Consider the following 16,134-nt stretch of genomic DNA (forward strand, 5'->3'; position numbering starts at 1 on the left):
CAAGTGGGAACTGCCCTCCATGCCCAGTCTTTTGTCTTTGGGCCATCACCAGCAACTACTAGGGAAAAGAGCTGGTTATACACTTAGCCCAAGGTTTTTGATATGTTATTATTAAACCTTCACAGCGTGTCCCGTTAAGACATGAAATAGAGCAGCAGGTTACCAATTGATAGGAAGTCCCCATTCAGGTAAGACCTTCAGAAAACTCAACTTTTGAATTACCTTAGAATATAAGGGAAGAGACAATTCAAAGGACTGAGAACATTTCTTTATTGTAACTTACAAAAAATAAATACAACTGTCACTAATCTTCGTGAGCAATTTCTCTAAAAATCTAAATTCTGTAGGATACTTAAAATTGTTCTCTGGCTAAAGGAAGGAAGCATCTGTAGTAGTTCGCACGAATACTCAAGTTTAGCGGCACCAGCTCATCTTTCTAATCGAGAAGACTAAGGTCGATGTGGAAGTAGACGTAAGGAAAGTAGTCTTGGGTGCTGAGTTGGAGTCCAGGGATCTCCACGGATGCCTGCAAAAGATGTCACATTAGTGCATAAGCTCGTCTGGTTTTATGTTTCTGTGTGAGGAAAGCTCTCTAGGCATTGGCCACAATTTCTGCCTGCCACAGTCCACCCCTAACTCACAAGCACACAATCTCTTGTTAACCTTTCACATTTGTGAAGTGTAGATTTTTCTAATAGTGCGGCAGGTACTGTTTGGGGGGAGTAGCTCCATGTGGAGAGGCTGACCTTACTGTAAAAGGCAGCTTTCTCTGGATGATATACCTACATCCAATATACTTGCAGCTGCAACTTCATCCAGATGCCTGAAGACGGAGTTCAGAACCTCTCGTAAACGTTTGGTGCATGACTTCTTATGAGGCTGGAGGAGAACCGCCTGGAAGTTCACTGGCAGTCCATACCTGTTGAGGCAGACCAAGTGTGTAACGGAGTTACTGCCAGTATGGGTAAAATGAACCCGACAGTAAATTCTAGTGAGGGTGAAAAATCAGCCAACACAGCTTAGGAGAAGAAAACTCAGTTGAGCAGAATGTCAAGGGTCAGGAGTGAGGCTAATTATTAGATCTTTCTGCACAGAAAAATCTGTATAACATGCTCAACAGCTTCTGATGGTGACCATTTTTGACTAAAGAGCCAAGGGGTCCTTTGGGTATGTGTGACTGTCAGGTGGTAAGAGTTTAAGTTGAAAGGAGGCCATCCAACTTAAATATTGTAACTCCAAAGCCTGTGTCTAAATGCAGCTTAGCGGCTTTACTTTTCACTGAAAGACCAGCACACGCAGACTGGTTTATCAAGATTGTTCATTCCTTTTGCTGAGTTTTGGGTGGACAAAGGATTTTAAATGGACTTTGGATGCCAGAGTACATGTAAAAACCACTTGCTGGCAGCTTTTCCTATTGTGTTAATCTCAACAAAGTATTTACATTGGAAATTCCTTGGTGGTCCAGTGGATAAGAATCCGCCTGTCAGTGGAGGGTACATGGATTCCATCCCTGGTCCAGGAACATCCCACGTGCCACAGAGCAGCCAAGGGGCTGTGTGTCACAACTGCAGAAGCCCGTGGTCTAGAGCCCGTGCTCTGCAACTAGAGAGTAGCCCCTGCTCTCCACCATTACAGGAAGCCTACACACAGCAACAAAGACCCAGTGCAACCAAAAATAAAATGTCTATACCAAGTACTATATAATTATGCATGCATTTTGTAATGGGTCAGTGTTTTAAAATATATATATATATATACTACCAGTGAGCAAATGCTTGGATATTCAGTATTTAATCACCCATGCTTCATTCCTGAGTCAGGCATGTGAAAGCTAGCCTTGAGATGCCCTTTTACTGCCTAACCTGTTAGTATTAACTTCATTTTTATTTCAGTCAAGGCCCGTAAATTAGCCCCTGACTTTCCTGGTCCTCATTTCTGGCTGTTAATGGTGCAAAGCGTTCACTCAAGTCCTGAGGTCTCCTAGTGGGTCTACAGAAAAGTAAAATGAAAGGGCCATTTGTAATTGCCTCACTGTAACCAAGCAGAAGACCTACCTGGCCCCGTGGCCTTAGGACACTGAGCGAGTGGGGACCCACTGGAGCTGAGAGGTGAAGAGGGCCACAGGGGCTGCTGATGCTGGCAGGGAATGTCAGGAGCCCCTGAGCTAGATGGTGGGTGAGAGGATGGCCCAGCAGACACCTTCATTCCTTCTTTGCTCACGTCTCATCTCATCAAAGTTCCGGGTACCCAGAGGACAACGAGCAGAAGGTCATAGTGCTTCCTGGAGAGCCCCTGTTGCTTGAATGAGCAGTGGCTCTCACCCTGCCTTCCCTCCTGAACGTCCCACCCGATTCCCAGTGCCCTCGATGGAGACCCCATTGCATACCCACGACCTCACCAGCACAGATGTCCCTGCCCACCACAAGGAAGTCCAAGCACCAGACTTTACAGTTCTCAAAGGGCGACAGTCACTGATCCAGAGTCCAAGGCACACGTGTGTCTGGAGACAGCATTCCAGCTCACAGACACAGTAGCCAGACCATCACTCTGCCACCCTCCGACCGGTCACCCCACCACATTCATCGCCAGGTTGCTCTGGGAGGCTGCTTACCGTTCCCCTGAACCAAGAGGTCATCTGCTGAGCTCTGCTCCCCTGACCAGCCCATGAGCTCCTTGTTCACCATGCTACCCCTGCGTCTGGTGAATAACAGACACCCCTAGCTAGACACTGGCCACAGGAATGCTCCTTGCACCTCACCCAGCCTCCACGCTCTGGGCCCCTTTCTCATCCCACTCCCCTTTTGATTTCAGGGCTTCCACCTTCTTTCCAGACCCTTCCAGTCCTCTCCCTGCTAGCTGTCCCTCCTGGTCAGTTCGAACACCTCCTTCATTCTGCTCAGAACAGGGCTTCCAGGAACAGGGGGTCAGCTCTCCCACTCCTTTCTCCTCCAGCCGCCCCCAGGCTGCCCACTTCTGGACCACTCAGTACAGGAGCCTCTGTCCCCTTGAGGCCCCCTAGTGGGGGCCCCCCAGTGGGGGCCCCCCACCTGCACCCTCTGTATTAAGAAGGTCGCAGTCACCACCCCTGCCTGCTCACGTGCCACCATCATGCCCTTTTAAAAAATTCCCCAGCTCTCATCCCACCTATGAGAGCATCCAGGGTCCTATGTCACCGGAGCATCCTTCAGTCACTAGTTGCTCACGTCCAGTGGTCCCATTCCAGAAACACGTCAAGCCTTAACCATCTGCTTCCTGACTCACCCATCTCTCCTTCCTCTGGCCTCTGACATCCCCATGGGCTTTCTCTGCCCCAACTCCTTAGAGGCTGGGCTCCCCTTTGGTGTACCCTCTAAATGACCCTCCATAGGTGAGCTCATCCAAACACATCAACCGTTATTGGTGATTCCCTAACATCCATTCTCCACCAAGTCCTCTCCCAAGATCCAGACTAATTAATTACCCAGCTACCTTGCTGGCTTCTCCAATCTCATCACAGTCCCACCACTCACCCAGGGCCCGTTTCCATTTTCATCTTGAGTGATTTAAGTGCCTGCCAATGAACCAGCACTTCCTCCACTGAGGGCTGGTCCACTTCTCTTTGATGAGATTTAGCCCACAAACATAGAGTGCCTACTCTCTGCCTGACTCCGGGGTTGGTGACAGGCAGAGAGGCAAGTCACCCCGGCCCTCCCCTCCAGCTCCCAGTGTAGGGAAAAAGGACAGAACCAACTCTGAGGAAAGACAGAGGAGCAAGGGCCAACTGAGGGCAAAGGCCAATGCGGGGTCAGAGGAACAAGGTAACAGGTGAACCGTAGCCATCCGCTCTAATCAAGTTGCTTTAACATCTGTTTTCTTAGCTTATGCTCTCTCTATATGATGGAATATGAAAAAATCATGAAAAAAGATTGAGTATCTCTATGCATAGTGATGAGACTATAGCAGATGAAAAAATCAAGTTGCAGAACATCAAGTATAAATGAACCAACTTGGGAAAGAAGAGTCTTAAAACCATTAACTGGGATAATCCATGGCTGGTGGAACTGACAGGAACTTACTTTCCACAGTACCTATTTCTGAACTTGAATTTTTTTTTAACAGCAGTGATGTGTTGCAACTATTCAGGAGAAATAAAAGTATACGTTTTTAAAATGCCATACATTGATAGTTTTGAATAGAATTGTTTTTGCATATACTCCATTTTATTGAGCTTAAACACGATATGCGGGACCTCTGTGGACCATCTGGACCTCGCTCTTGAGCAAAATGGGCCTCCAGTAAGGATGGCAGGCTTTGCTGTGCTGAGCCTGAGGGCCAATGATTTTCAAGGTGAGCAGGGACAGACTGGGGCCTGTTGATGGCTAGAACACTCTGGGTTATCTTGAGTCTGCCCTTCAGCCCCTTGTCACAATGCTTGCCAGGACAGAGGTCTGAGATGTCTGAGAGAAGACACGGAGCCACGTCAGACCTAGCTTGTGTTCGGACAAAACCACATTGGCAGCCACATGAAGGATGAGCTGGAGGCAGAGGACCAAGAAAGAGCCTTTGGCGACAGCTGGGAAGGAGACGGTGAAAGAGAGAGAGAGCGAGGGTCAAGGCAGGATGGAGGCTTGTCAGGGTGCCGTGATGTGGAGGGAGGGGGAAGGACGTAAGGATGAGGGGAGGTAGGCGTCCAAGGGGGCCTTGAAGTTTGGGGAGAAACCTGAGGCCATTGGCAGATACGAGGATCAGAAGGAAAGGACTGGGAGGGAAGATGAGCCAGAAGTCCAGGGGAAGCCTCTGGGGAAATGAATAGCAGGGGGCACCTAGGAAGCCCGAGCAAGGAAGAGAGAGCCGGGCACTCCACCAGGCAGGTGTGGGATGGGGTCCTGAGGATGCCTTCGGTGTAGGCAGGGAAGGGGCCCAGCAGGACCACCCCAGAGGGGCCAAGGGGCCACTGGACCTGCAGGCCAGAGCAGGCCGAGCTTTGGGAATGGGGGTGCAGTCAGCTACATGCAGTGCTGCCAAGACCCCGCCCCCCCCGCAATAGTTCAGGACACAGGAGATGTTCAAATGGGCTTCAATAAATATTTCCTGCTTGACTGCATTTTCGTAAACATTTTATAAAAATCATGCATATCTGCAAATTAAAAAAAAACAATCTCAAAAAGCCTGAAGGATGCTAGAAACACCAGCGAGTTAGCAGTGTTTCCTCTTGGTGTTAAAGTTACAGGTGATTCTTCTTCATTCTTTGTGCTAACCTGTAATTGCCAAGTTTTCCACAAAACAGTGAACCTATTTTGCATTTGTTAAAAAGGAGGTAAAGTAAGTTTTGTTGTTGTTGGTTCATTTGGGTTTCATATTTTGTGCTGCTTTTAGGACTAGGCCTCAAAAGTCAAGGATGGAGACAGTGCTGGTGTTTCTTGCAGGAGCCACTGGGCCCTGGAGGGCTGCACAGAGTGGGTGGGGGGAGCAAGACGCCAGCCTGGCAGGAAAGACACAGAGGACCAGACAGCAGGGGCCTCAGGACTGAGGGACGGTTTGTTCGAGTCAGGAATCCCTAAGCCTGTTGCCAAGAGCCAAGAATTGCAGAAGAAGAGGGTAGGAGGGCCAGGGCATGTCCCAGAGGCTGGCAGGTTCGGGGGGTCATGGTTGGAAGGAGGGTGGCAGAGGCCAGGTGGCCCCAGAGCATCACGTCCACACACCTGAGCACAGACTCCACAAACACTCTCAGCGCCTTGATGTGGATCCAGGCAATAAAGGCTTCGCTGAAGTTGACCTTGAGCCATCGCAGCAGCGGGCCCTGCAGAGGACAGGAGAGCGGTGACCCCTCCCAGCCACTCCACCCAACGCCCGGCCAGCAGAGGGACGTGGGTTTTGACAGAGCGAGCCCCGAGCCGAGAAGAAATGCCCAGCGGCCCGCAGAAGCAGCAGGTCGGTCGGACAAGGCCCAGGGCCAGGCCCGGGTGCGTGTTCTCCAGGGGACGCCTGGTGCCGGGGTGCCTCGGTGGGCCAGCCCAGCCGGCACACGCACGGGGCCACCGCCGACCAAGCTGCAGGGGGCTGGGTAGCCCCTGACCCAGGGCTCTCCGCAGGTGCTAGCAGGCTTCTCCATCTAACACTGTGCTGCCAAGGAGTCCCCCGGCTGCCAGGTCCTGGCATCATCCACCAGCACCGCTTCCAGGGGTCTCCTCACGGCCCCACTTCACGTGGCCTCAGCCCCTCAGCCACAGCAGCCATCACTAATGCTGGCGTGGCTGTCCTCCGCGGATGTCCGCAGAGGTCAGGGGTGGGTCCAGCCGGGGCACCCAGGGAAGACAACTGAGATGCCCGACCACTACCACCCCCCCGCCCCCAGCCAGGATGTGCCCCATCACCAGCTCCAGCCACCTCTAGCCAGAACCAAGGCACCCTGGCCAGCAAGCACCCATCACTGCTGGGGGAGGGAAGGGCAGCTCCCAAGAGGCCCTGCAGATCAGGAGGAAGCGTGATTCTGGGGGTCCTTGAATTTAAGACCTTGAAAGCCACAGTAGGTAACAGGAAAGGCGAGGATTTGTTTTCTCCCAAAGGTGCCTGCGCGGGCGGGCGAGGACATGCGAGCCAGGGAACCCCAGGGCTCCCGGGGGGGTTGCTTACCTCACCCTCACCCTCACTCTCTCTCTCTCTGTCGCTCTGCCCCGCAGCGGGCCTATCGGGGTTCCCTAGCGGGGTTACCTTAACCTTGTGGTCCGGGAAGGTGGATGATCCCTTTTTAAGAGCAACACAGGAAGTTTGCTAAGGGCACAGAAATGATTTATTAATCTTTCAGCAAACAGGCATCACAAAACAGAAATCATTCTCACGGCTTGAAAAGCACGTGTTTGGCGACTCAGGAATGCCGGCCCACCGCCCGTGGACTTGCGTGCTGGTTGGACTGGAGGGAGAGATGATGCCCTTGGCCCCCTGGGGGTGGGATAGGATGGGGGGGGGGTGGCAGAGGGCATTAGAGACCCAGGATTCTGTATTCCAGGGGCAGAGTCCACAGCCCCTCCCTCGGCCTGGCCAGGAGCTTTCCCACATTGGCATCGACCAGCTCCACGTGCCGGACTGTGTGGGCTCCGTCAGGGTGTCTCCCCCAAGGCCAGCCCACAATTGCCTCCTTGGCAATCGGAGTGCACTTAGGCATGTTGCAGGCAGAAAATGAGCCAAGCATCCTTTAACATCTTCCTGTGCAAACAGGGGCAAAGCCCAGGAAAATCCCGGGCTGTATTCTCAAAGGGGGCTGAAACCCGGGACCCAGCCTGGCCCCTCCAGTTAACAAGCTAATGACAGGGACGCAGGACGCTGGTCTCACCTCAAAGAAGGCTAAAGGCAGGAAGAGATTTTTAAGCTGGGGTAGAGCTGACCCCAGCTGACCCTGCTCGCGGGGGCTCCCCAAGAGCGTCACAAGGAACTAAATGTTTCAGTGTGGCTCCAGGGCTTCGGGGCTCCGGTTCCCCCTCCAGGGAGACTGGGCAGGGCTCCCCGGGGCAGCCAGGGGTGCCAAAGTCTACACCATGTGAAAAAGCGCCAGTGAGCAACCTGAGACGGAGGTGCAGGCGTCAGGTTTGGGTGTATCACTACGATCTCCAGGGGGGGTCTGTGCCAGCTTGGAGATGGGTGCCAAAGGCCTCGGACACCCGTGAAAGGTGCTACCATCAAGCCCCCTCCAGAGACGCCATGGGGGTCTGGGGCCAGGACTGAAGCAAGCGGGCAAAGGCCTCAGCTAGAGAGAGGGCTTGAACGTCCTTGGGTTATTTTGGTTTCGGGTGAGCTGGGGTAAAGGACAACACTCTTTGGACCTTAGCTCCTGCTGGTGATCATCCTTTCCGCCGGTGAGTGGGGTCTGAGACAAGGGGCTTAGGGCTCCAGCTCAGTCCTTAGCCTCAGGAAGGGGCGCCAAGCCCTGGAGCCTTGGCTGGAGCCCGTGTGCGTTCCCTTGTTGTATGTGTTCGTGCCTTTCTCCTCAAAGGGCGTCTGTGCTAAGTCGCTTCAGCCGTGTCCGACTCTGTGAGACCCTATGTATGGTAGTCCCCCAGGCTCCTCAGTCCACGGGATTCTCCAGGCAAGAATACCGGAGCAGGTAGCTATGCCCGCCTCCAGGGGAGAGGGGCTGAAATCCCCACAGGTACTTCTATGTCATCAGCTTCCATTTCCTCCTCAAAGAAGGATGGCTTGATCCGGTGGGCATCGGGGGGCCCCATTCTGGGGGGCTCTGAGCCTGGTTCTCACTTGGAGGCCGTGTGTCTGCTGTCCCTCCGCAAAGGTCACTGACCAGAGAGGTCAGGTGGGACAGGCAGAAGGCCCAGCCTGAGACCGCAGGAGGCCCTGGGTAAACACACGGCCCATGGGAAGCACTCACACGTCACCCAAACACATATGTAGCCTCGTGTTTACACACTGGACCTCCCCCTCCTCCCTCCTCTCGACACTAGGGGCCGAACTGGAAGCTTCTCTGAGAACCCTCCCTGGTGGGGCCAGTGGGGGAGGGGACCTGAAAACATCCCACGGGGCTCAGGCTCGCTCCGAGCTGGGGGTGGCCGTGTCCAGAATGCACCCATTTTACAGAGTCACGGCCGCACCGCTCACACGTCAACAATGAAAACCTGTTTTTCTCCCCCCTTGAGCTCAGCTGCCCTCACACAGGAGAAGGTTCTGAGTGGCAGCGGTCGGAAGTTTCTGGGAGAAGCACCCACTCTTTGCTAAAAGCCTGGGGGAGGTAAATACAGGTGCTTGTGACTGGTCACGTCCCTCCTGGAGGTCACGCAGGCCAGGGCTTCGGGTGACTGCTGGCTGCACTCTGCAAGCTGGTGGCCGCTCTTAGCACACGCACTGCTGCCTGAAGTGCCAACAGCCTCGCCCGCCCTCCGGGGGCTCTCAGAGCCTCACTTTCTCATCCCCAGGACGGAGCCCGGAGTCCCTTCCCGGGGGGCAGGGCCTGGCTCGGTGAGATCTCCTGCTGCAGGGCTCACGTGCCACCTCCGGGTTACCCTGCTTGTCACTGTCCCCCAGACCTGCTCCAGCAGGCCCTCAGGACACATCCCTGGGGGTGTGCACCGGGGGGAGGGGGATGAAGGGCACTGTGGGGTGGGGACTGGGCAGGGCCCTTCTGCTCCAGGCCTGTGCTGCAGGGGTGAGAGGTAGGGTGGCGTTGTGGTGGGGTGGGGACCACCCAGAACCTTCCTGAGGACCCTCCCGGCCAGTATCATATACTCACATATTGTTGCTTCTTATCTGACAGCAATCGGGTCATCTCTTCCCTTTCCCTTTTAATTTCTTTTTCATCATAGTAAAATTCTCGTACAGTGAACCTTAAAACAAGCAAACAAGTGGCTGTGGCTAAGAAGCTTCCAGTCGGGCCAGAAATCACCCCCTCCAAGGGCAGACGAACCAAACTCAGGGAAAACCCACCAAGGCTGGCCCTTACTTATTCTCTTTGGCTTTGGTTTTGAAATCATCGATCACTTTTCGAAACAGAGTCACGGTGAAGAGGCCGCCCTCCTTGTCCTCAGCGATCAACCTGTTGGAGAGAAGGTCTTGTTCACTGGATGCACCACCAGGCCCCTGAGCTGGCCCGGAAAGAGTCCATCGACTCCCTGGGGGCGGTAGGTGGCTGCCAGGGGGAGCCCGGTGGTCCAGGAGCAGCGGCCCTGGAAGGAGCGAGGGCATCGAACAAAGGACAACCCTTCCTGTGTCCTAACTCCAGGCAGAGTGTTGTCAGCAGCCTAACTCGAGCTCTTTTCACTCACCCTCCAGGCTAGAGCTGTAGGGGCCTGCGGCTGATCTGAACACAGGCCCTGGAGGAAAACGCTGGATTCTTGAGCAGATCTGGGTTGGTGGTCCGGACATGAACCGGCCAAGAGCCAGCCAGCTGATCATGGATCTCAATCACCTGGCATGCATAGCAAGTGCCCAGCTCTCGAATGCCACGGTGCAATGAAGCAGGGCGGAGTTCCCATTGGTAAAAACCATCCCACAATGGGCATTTCAAGTCCAGTGTCACACTGTTCTAATTAGACACGGCCTCCCTGGCACACCCTGTGTAGGAGTGCTGTGGTCACTGGGACCCCTACTCTAAGGGCCTTGGCATCCTGCTGACCACATGACCTGACCATGGGCCTGGGCAGGGTTTCGGGTCACCTTTCCTGCTTCTCCAAGCCACCCATCAGGGCTGACCCAGGTTCCAGGAACCTTTCCACAGTCATCTCAGCAGGCTCACAGGTACCCCCTGACAATGAAGGGCCTGGGGGTTCTAATCTGCGAAGCCAAGCCACCTCTGGTAGCAGCCTCTCCCTTCATGTGGCCACGGACAGCCAGCCCTGGAGAAAAGTGAACATTCCAGCCCAGCAGGCCAGCTTTGAGGGCAGTTCCTCTGCCAGCCTGCACCCCCTCCTCCACCTCCTGCGGGTACACTGCCCCCGGCTCACTCCTCCAGCCTCCCCTTGTGACCTCAGGCTGTGACTGTCCTGTTCCCCGCACCCTTCAGTTTAGTTCTTGATTGCTATCGCTTGAGAGCCTGTGACCCATGGAGAGCCAGCCCTGCAGCAGGTGCCAGGCCAGAGGCCTCTGGGCTGGGATGGGAGTGGGCAAGGCTGCCCCCACGCTGAGCTCCGTGTGCGTGTTAGTTGCTCAGTCTTATCCGACTCTTTGCGACCCCGTGAACTGCAGCCCGCCAGGCTTCTCTGGCCATGGGATTCTCCAGGCAACAGTACTGGAGTGGGTTGCCATTCCCTTCTCCAGGGGATCTTCCCAACGCAGGGATCGAACCCAGGTCTCCTGCACTACAGTTGAATTCTTTACCGTCTGAGCCACAAGACTCACTGTCAAATCATTTCAAATGACAAGCTATTTCAGACACAGGGAAAGGTAGAGAGAATGACAAATATCCATGGATCCCCTCCCCCATCAAGCTTAAGACATAGAATAATTTTCATACAATTGAAGACTCACGTGCCCTCCCAACTGCACCCTGCTGCCCACCCCAGGTCATCGCTGTGCTGTTCGGCATTTCTCATCCTCAAATACCCCGTGATCCGTGCACCTGCACCTCTCAAGTCACATGCCATCTGGTTCTGTCCATTTGGAGATCTTAAATAATAAATGCCTTTGTGCTGTGTGTCCCCTTCTATGACTTTCTCTCCACTTCACATCGTACAGTGAGATCTATGCTTGCTCCTGCCTGCAGCGCTAAATCGTTGGTTTTCCCCACTGGGTGGCACTCATGGGTCGAACATGTTCCTCCATCCCTTCTAAGTCACTTTTCCAGCCCTCACTGGCCGCTCCTGCTCTGACCCCAGCAGGCCACATGCCAAGACTCTTCCTTCCCTGCTCGTGCTCTGCGGCCATCACGGCCAGGCCCTTGCTTGACCCTCAGGTGGGGAAGAATCAGGCCAAGATGAGCATGCGGAACACAGTGCTGCCTTGCAAGTGCTGAGGGCCAGAAGGCAGTCAGGGAGGGCTTCCTGGAGGAGACAGCAAGGGAGCAGACTTCTGAAAGATGGAGGGAGTCTGGCCTGTGGCTGAGTGTGTGGCTGTGAACGCACGTGTGTGGATGGCTGAGGGCCCTTGCACCTCTGGGGTATGTTTGGTGGCTGGGTGTCTCAGAGTGCCCATACATGGCCCCCCAAACCCAGGACCTGAGGCCTCACTTACTTGGTTGACCGTGGGACGACCATGTCTGAGAGGGATTCGTAGGTTTTCTGCCATTGTACGTAACTTGGTCTGCAAGAGTACAGAATCATTCAATGATTTTTGCAGAAAAGGTTGTGAGGTGTCCTGAAAGCCTAGGAAACTGCGTGCCCTTTTCCCTGAGGGACGAGGGGGAGCAGGGCTGAGGGCCAGTCAGCGCCCCAAACATCCCCCGAGGCCCTGCCATGGGCATTGGAATGCTCACCTCCCCAGGAGGCCCCAGGCAGCAGGGAGGGGCCCATGGGAAGGACTCAGTGGAGACTCTGGCTGGGAGCTCTAACCCCAGGCCTGTGTGACCTTGGGCAGGCCAGCTGAGCTCTCTGGTCTCAGGACAAGGGAACAGTAACAGCCCCCAGGCGTGTGTGAGATGCCTCCTGTGTATGGCATCTGACAACAGTGGATGGATGTCTGAGAAATGGCCGCTCCTGTCACTGTGACTGCCACAAGCTCTATCACCTGCTCCTGAAACCAACTCCACAGCTGCCATTTAGGGCCCCGGGATCTGACCATGGTGGGCTCTCCCTTCCTCTCCACTGGGCAGGACGATTTCCTTTGTGATCACCAACCTAGCCAGAAACCCCCAACTCCCCTCTCCCCCTGGCCCGCTTACTTGGGGACAATGACCAACAGTGTGATCAGGTACTCGGAATCCAGCACAAAGTCTTCTTTGCTCACAATGTCGCTCAGGGTCCGAGTGAAGAGGTTTCCCCTGGATTCGCGGGGGACAAAGAGGTGGGGTCAGCAGAAAGGCACACGGAGGCACCCCTGGGCACACCCATAACACCCAGGGCAGCGGGGGACAGGAAGGCCTGGGACACTCCCCAGGGAGGGGTGGGGACCCTGGGTCAAGTGTCCCCCAGCTTTGTGTCTGGGCGGCCAGAACTGCAGTAACTGGCAGGACCTCAGGTGCTATCACCAGTTGCCCGAGCTGAATTCAACACTTTGGCTGCCTGCACTGCCCTGGCACAAGCCACCGGCTGTTGGGAGGGGATCGCTGGTGGCAGGCAGCTTAAGTTACACAAGTGGCCACACAGTGGCTGGCTCAAGATGCCACCTGGGCTGTGCTGGGCAAACACAGCCCCGGTGAGGGCTCCGTTTCACATTACAAGCCTTGTCGGTCCAGCAGCCAGGAGACATTCACCTGAAACAGCTTTGCATGTGTGTCCAGTGGAGCCTAGTCTTATTGAGGTCATGGTATTTTCTAGAACAGGGGCCAAGGGTGTTGTACCAGCAATTGAGCCAAAATTATAGTTCTTGAGATTCTCTGTAGTATCAGTGCATAGTTGTTCAGTTGCTCAGTCGTGTCCGACTGTTTGTGACCCCATGAACTGAAGCACTCCAAGCTTCCCTGTCCTTCACTATCTCTTGGAGTTTGCTCAAACTGGTGGTTCCAGTGGTTAGGACTCTGCACTTTCACTGTAGTGGCCTGGGTTCAGTCCCTGGCCAGGGAACTAAGATCCCACAAGATGCAAGGTGTGGCCAAAAAAACACCCATTGCTCGAAAGAATGAACAGAAGAGGGAGGTAGACACTGACCCACTTCACCCTCATCTCCTTCACTCAGTGTATGTGCTCAAAGGATCAACCACTGCCACTGCTGACATCCCCACCCAGCACATAGCTTGTGAACATGCACCAGTGCCTCTGGCCTGACCGCTCAGACACAGACAGACACAGACCTTGGCTCAACCAGCGATCTCAAACGTGCATGTATAAGCCTAGCTTGGACCCCAACTCAGCCAGGCCCTGAGGCCACCAGGATCTCGGAGCCCGAATACTCACATGGATTTCTTCTCCAGATTCTCTAGGTTTGTCTTCAGAGTGTTATAGGCAGCCGTTCGGGACTTCAGGTCTGTCTCGATCTGTGCCAGTTGCTAGTTGGAAAAGCAAAAGAGAATTTAAAAAGTTGGTCGAACTTTTCAAAATTGCCACATATTGCTCCTGGGGCAGTTAAGGAAAAACACTGCACCCTGCCCATTTGCTGGAAAGGCTTACATTTTTCTCCCTTCTGCTTTTGCAGACTGCCAGCATGCCGGCCCTACAGAGAGCCCCACGTTGCAGACAGGAGGCTTGAGATACAAATGGCTTTTCTAGGATCACTCAGTGAGTGGAGTCTTGTTCTTATCTCGAGCCCTTCTTGTACTCTCACAACCCCCGGTCCCCACTCCACATGCCCTCAGGCTCTCAGTTCAGTTGCTCAGTTGTGTCCGACTCTCTGCCATCCCATGGACTGCAGCAAGCCAGGCTTCCCTGTCCATCATCATCTCCTGGACCTTGCTCAAATTCTTGTCGATCAAGTTGGTGATGCTATCCAACCATCTCATCCTCTGTCATCCCCTTCTCCTCCTGCCTTCAATCTTTCCCAACATCAGGGTCTTTTCAAATGAGTCAGTTCTTTGCATCAGGTGGCCAAAGTATTGGAGTTTCACCTTCAGCATCAGTCCTTCCAATGAATATTTAGGACCGATTTCCTTTAGGATGGACTGGTTGGATCTCCTTGCAGTCCAAGGGACTCTCAAGAATCTTCTCCAACACCATAGTTCAAAAGCATCAATTCTTCAGCACTCAGCTTTCTTTAAGGTCCAACTCTCACATCCATACATGACTACTAGAAAAACCACAGCCTTGATGAGATGGACCTTTGTCAGCAAAGTAATGTCTCTGCTTTTTATTATGCTATCTAGGTTTGTCATAGCTTTTCTTCCAAGGAGCAAGCATCTTTTAATTTCATAGCTGCAGTCAATATCTGCAGTGATTTTGGAGCCCAAGAAAATAAAGTCTGTCACCGTTTCCATTACTTTCCAATCTATTTGCCGTGAAGTGATGGGACTGGATGCCATGATCTTAGTTTTCTGAATGTTGAGTTTTAAGCCAGCTTTTTCACTCTCCTCTTTCACTTTCATCAAGAGACTCTTTAGTTCTTGTTTGCTTTCTGCCGTAAGGGTGGTGTCATCTGCACATCTGAGGTGATTTGATATTTCTCCCGGCAATCTTGATTCCAGCTTGTGCTTCATCCAGCCTGGCATTTTGCATGATGTACTCTGCATATAAGTTAAATAAGCAGGGTGACAACATACAGCCTTGATGAACTCCTTTCCCAATGTGGAACCAGTCTGTTGTTCCATGTCCAGTTCCAACCATTGCTTCTTGACAGGTTTCTCAGGAGGCAGGTAAGGTGGTCTGGTATTCCAATCTCTTTCAGAAGTTTCCAGTTTCTTGTGATCCACACAGTCAAAGGCTTTGATGTAGTCAATGAAGCAGAGGTATATGTTTTTCTGGAACTCTCTTGTTTTTTCGATGATCCAATGGATGTTGGCAATTTGACCTCTGGTTCCTCTGCCTTTTCTAAATCCATCTTGAACATCTGGAAGTTCTCGGTTCACATACTGTTGAAGCCTAGCTTGGAGAATTTTGAGCATTACTTTGCTAGCATGTGAGATGAGTGCAATTATGCGGTAGTTTGAACATACTTTGGCATTGCCTTTCTTAGGGAATGGAATGAAAACTGACCTTTTCTAGTCCTGTGGCCACTGCTGAGTTTTCCAAATTTGCTGGCATACTGAGTATAGCACTTTCACAGCAACATCTTTTAGGATTTGAAATAGCTCAACTGGAATTCTAACACCGCCACTAGCTTTGCTCGTAGTGATGCTTCTTAAGGTCCACTTGACTTCACATTCCAGAATGTCTGGCTCTGGGTGAGTGATCACAGCTTTGTGGTTATCTGGGTCATGAAGATCTTTTCTGTATAGTTCTTCTGAGTATTCTTGCCACCTCTTCTTAGTATCTTCTGCTTCTGTTAGGTCTATACCGTTTCTGTCCTTTATCGTGCCCATCTTTGCTTGAAATGTCCCCTTGGTATCTCTAATTTTCTTGAAGAGATCTCTAGTCTTTTCCATCCTATTGTTTTCCTCTATTTCTTTGCATTGATCACTTAGGAAGGCTTTCTTATCTCTCCTTGCTATTCTTTGGACCTCTGAATTCAGATGGATATATCTTTCCTTTTCTCCTTTGCCTTTACCTTCTCTTCTTTTCTCAGCTATTTTTAAGGCCTCCTCAGACAACCATTTTGCCTCTTTGCATTTCTTTTTCTCGGAGATGATTTTAATCACCACCTCCTGTACAATGTCATGAACTTCCATCCATAGTTCTTCAGCCACTCTATCAGATCTAATCCCTTGAATCTATTTGTCACTTCCACTGTATAACTGTATGATTTGATTTAGGTCATACCTGAATCGTCTAGTGGTTTTCCCTAATTTCTTCAATTCAAGTTTGAATTTCAATAAGGAGTTCATGATCTGAACTACAGTCAGCTCCCGATCTTGTTTTTGCTGACTGTATAGCGCCTCTCCATCTTCAGCTGCAAAAAATATAATCAATCTGATTTCGGTGTCAACCATCTGGTGATATCCATGTGTAGAGTCATCTCTTGTGTTGTTGGAAGAGGGTG

The 16,134-nt window shown here is 52.5% G+C and overlaps 1 protein-coding gene across 10 annotated transcripts in view; it reads right to left on the minus strand.

The window, feature by feature from the left end:
• Window positions 1-246: 246 nt before the first annotated feature.
• ATP6V1C2 (ATPase H+ transporting V1 subunit C2) overlaps window positions 247-16,134 on the minus strand; it is an 83,109-nt gene continuing 67,221 nt past the window's right edge. For 8 of the 10 annotated variants that reach the window (XM_043469357.1, XM_043469358.1, XM_043469353.1 and 5 more), the window contains 9 exons: window positions 13,464-13,555; window positions 12,293-12,391; window positions 11,647-11,715; window positions 9,422-9,514; window positions 9,212-9,305; window positions 6,613-6,750; window positions 5,682-5,779; window positions 787-919; window positions 247-526 (listed from right to left, as the gene is read on the minus strand). In XM_043469357.1, the coding sequence (XP_043325292.1) occupies window positions 437-526; window positions 787-919; window positions 5,682-5,779; window positions 6,613-6,750; window positions 9,212-9,305; window positions 9,422-9,514; window positions 11,647-11,715; window positions 12,293-12,391; window positions 13,464-13,555 (906 nt within the window). In that variant the 3' untranslated portion in view covers window positions 247-436. The remainder of the gene's footprint in view (window positions 527-786; window positions 920-5,681; window positions 5,780-6,612; window positions 6,751-9,211; window positions 9,306-9,421; window positions 9,515-11,646; window positions 11,716-12,292; window positions 12,392-13,463; window positions 13,556-16,134) is intronic. The other 2 variants (XM_043469350.1, XM_043469349.1) reach the window with 1 other exon arrangement.

This window comes from Cervus canadensis, chromosome 5, assembly GCF_019320065.1.
Source record: "Cervus canadensis isolate Bull #8, Minnesota chromosome 5, ASM1932006v1, whole genome shotgun sequence".
NCBI classification, from domain to species: Eukaryota; Metazoa; Chordata; class Mammalia; order Artiodactyla; family Cervidae; genus Cervus; species Cervus canadensis.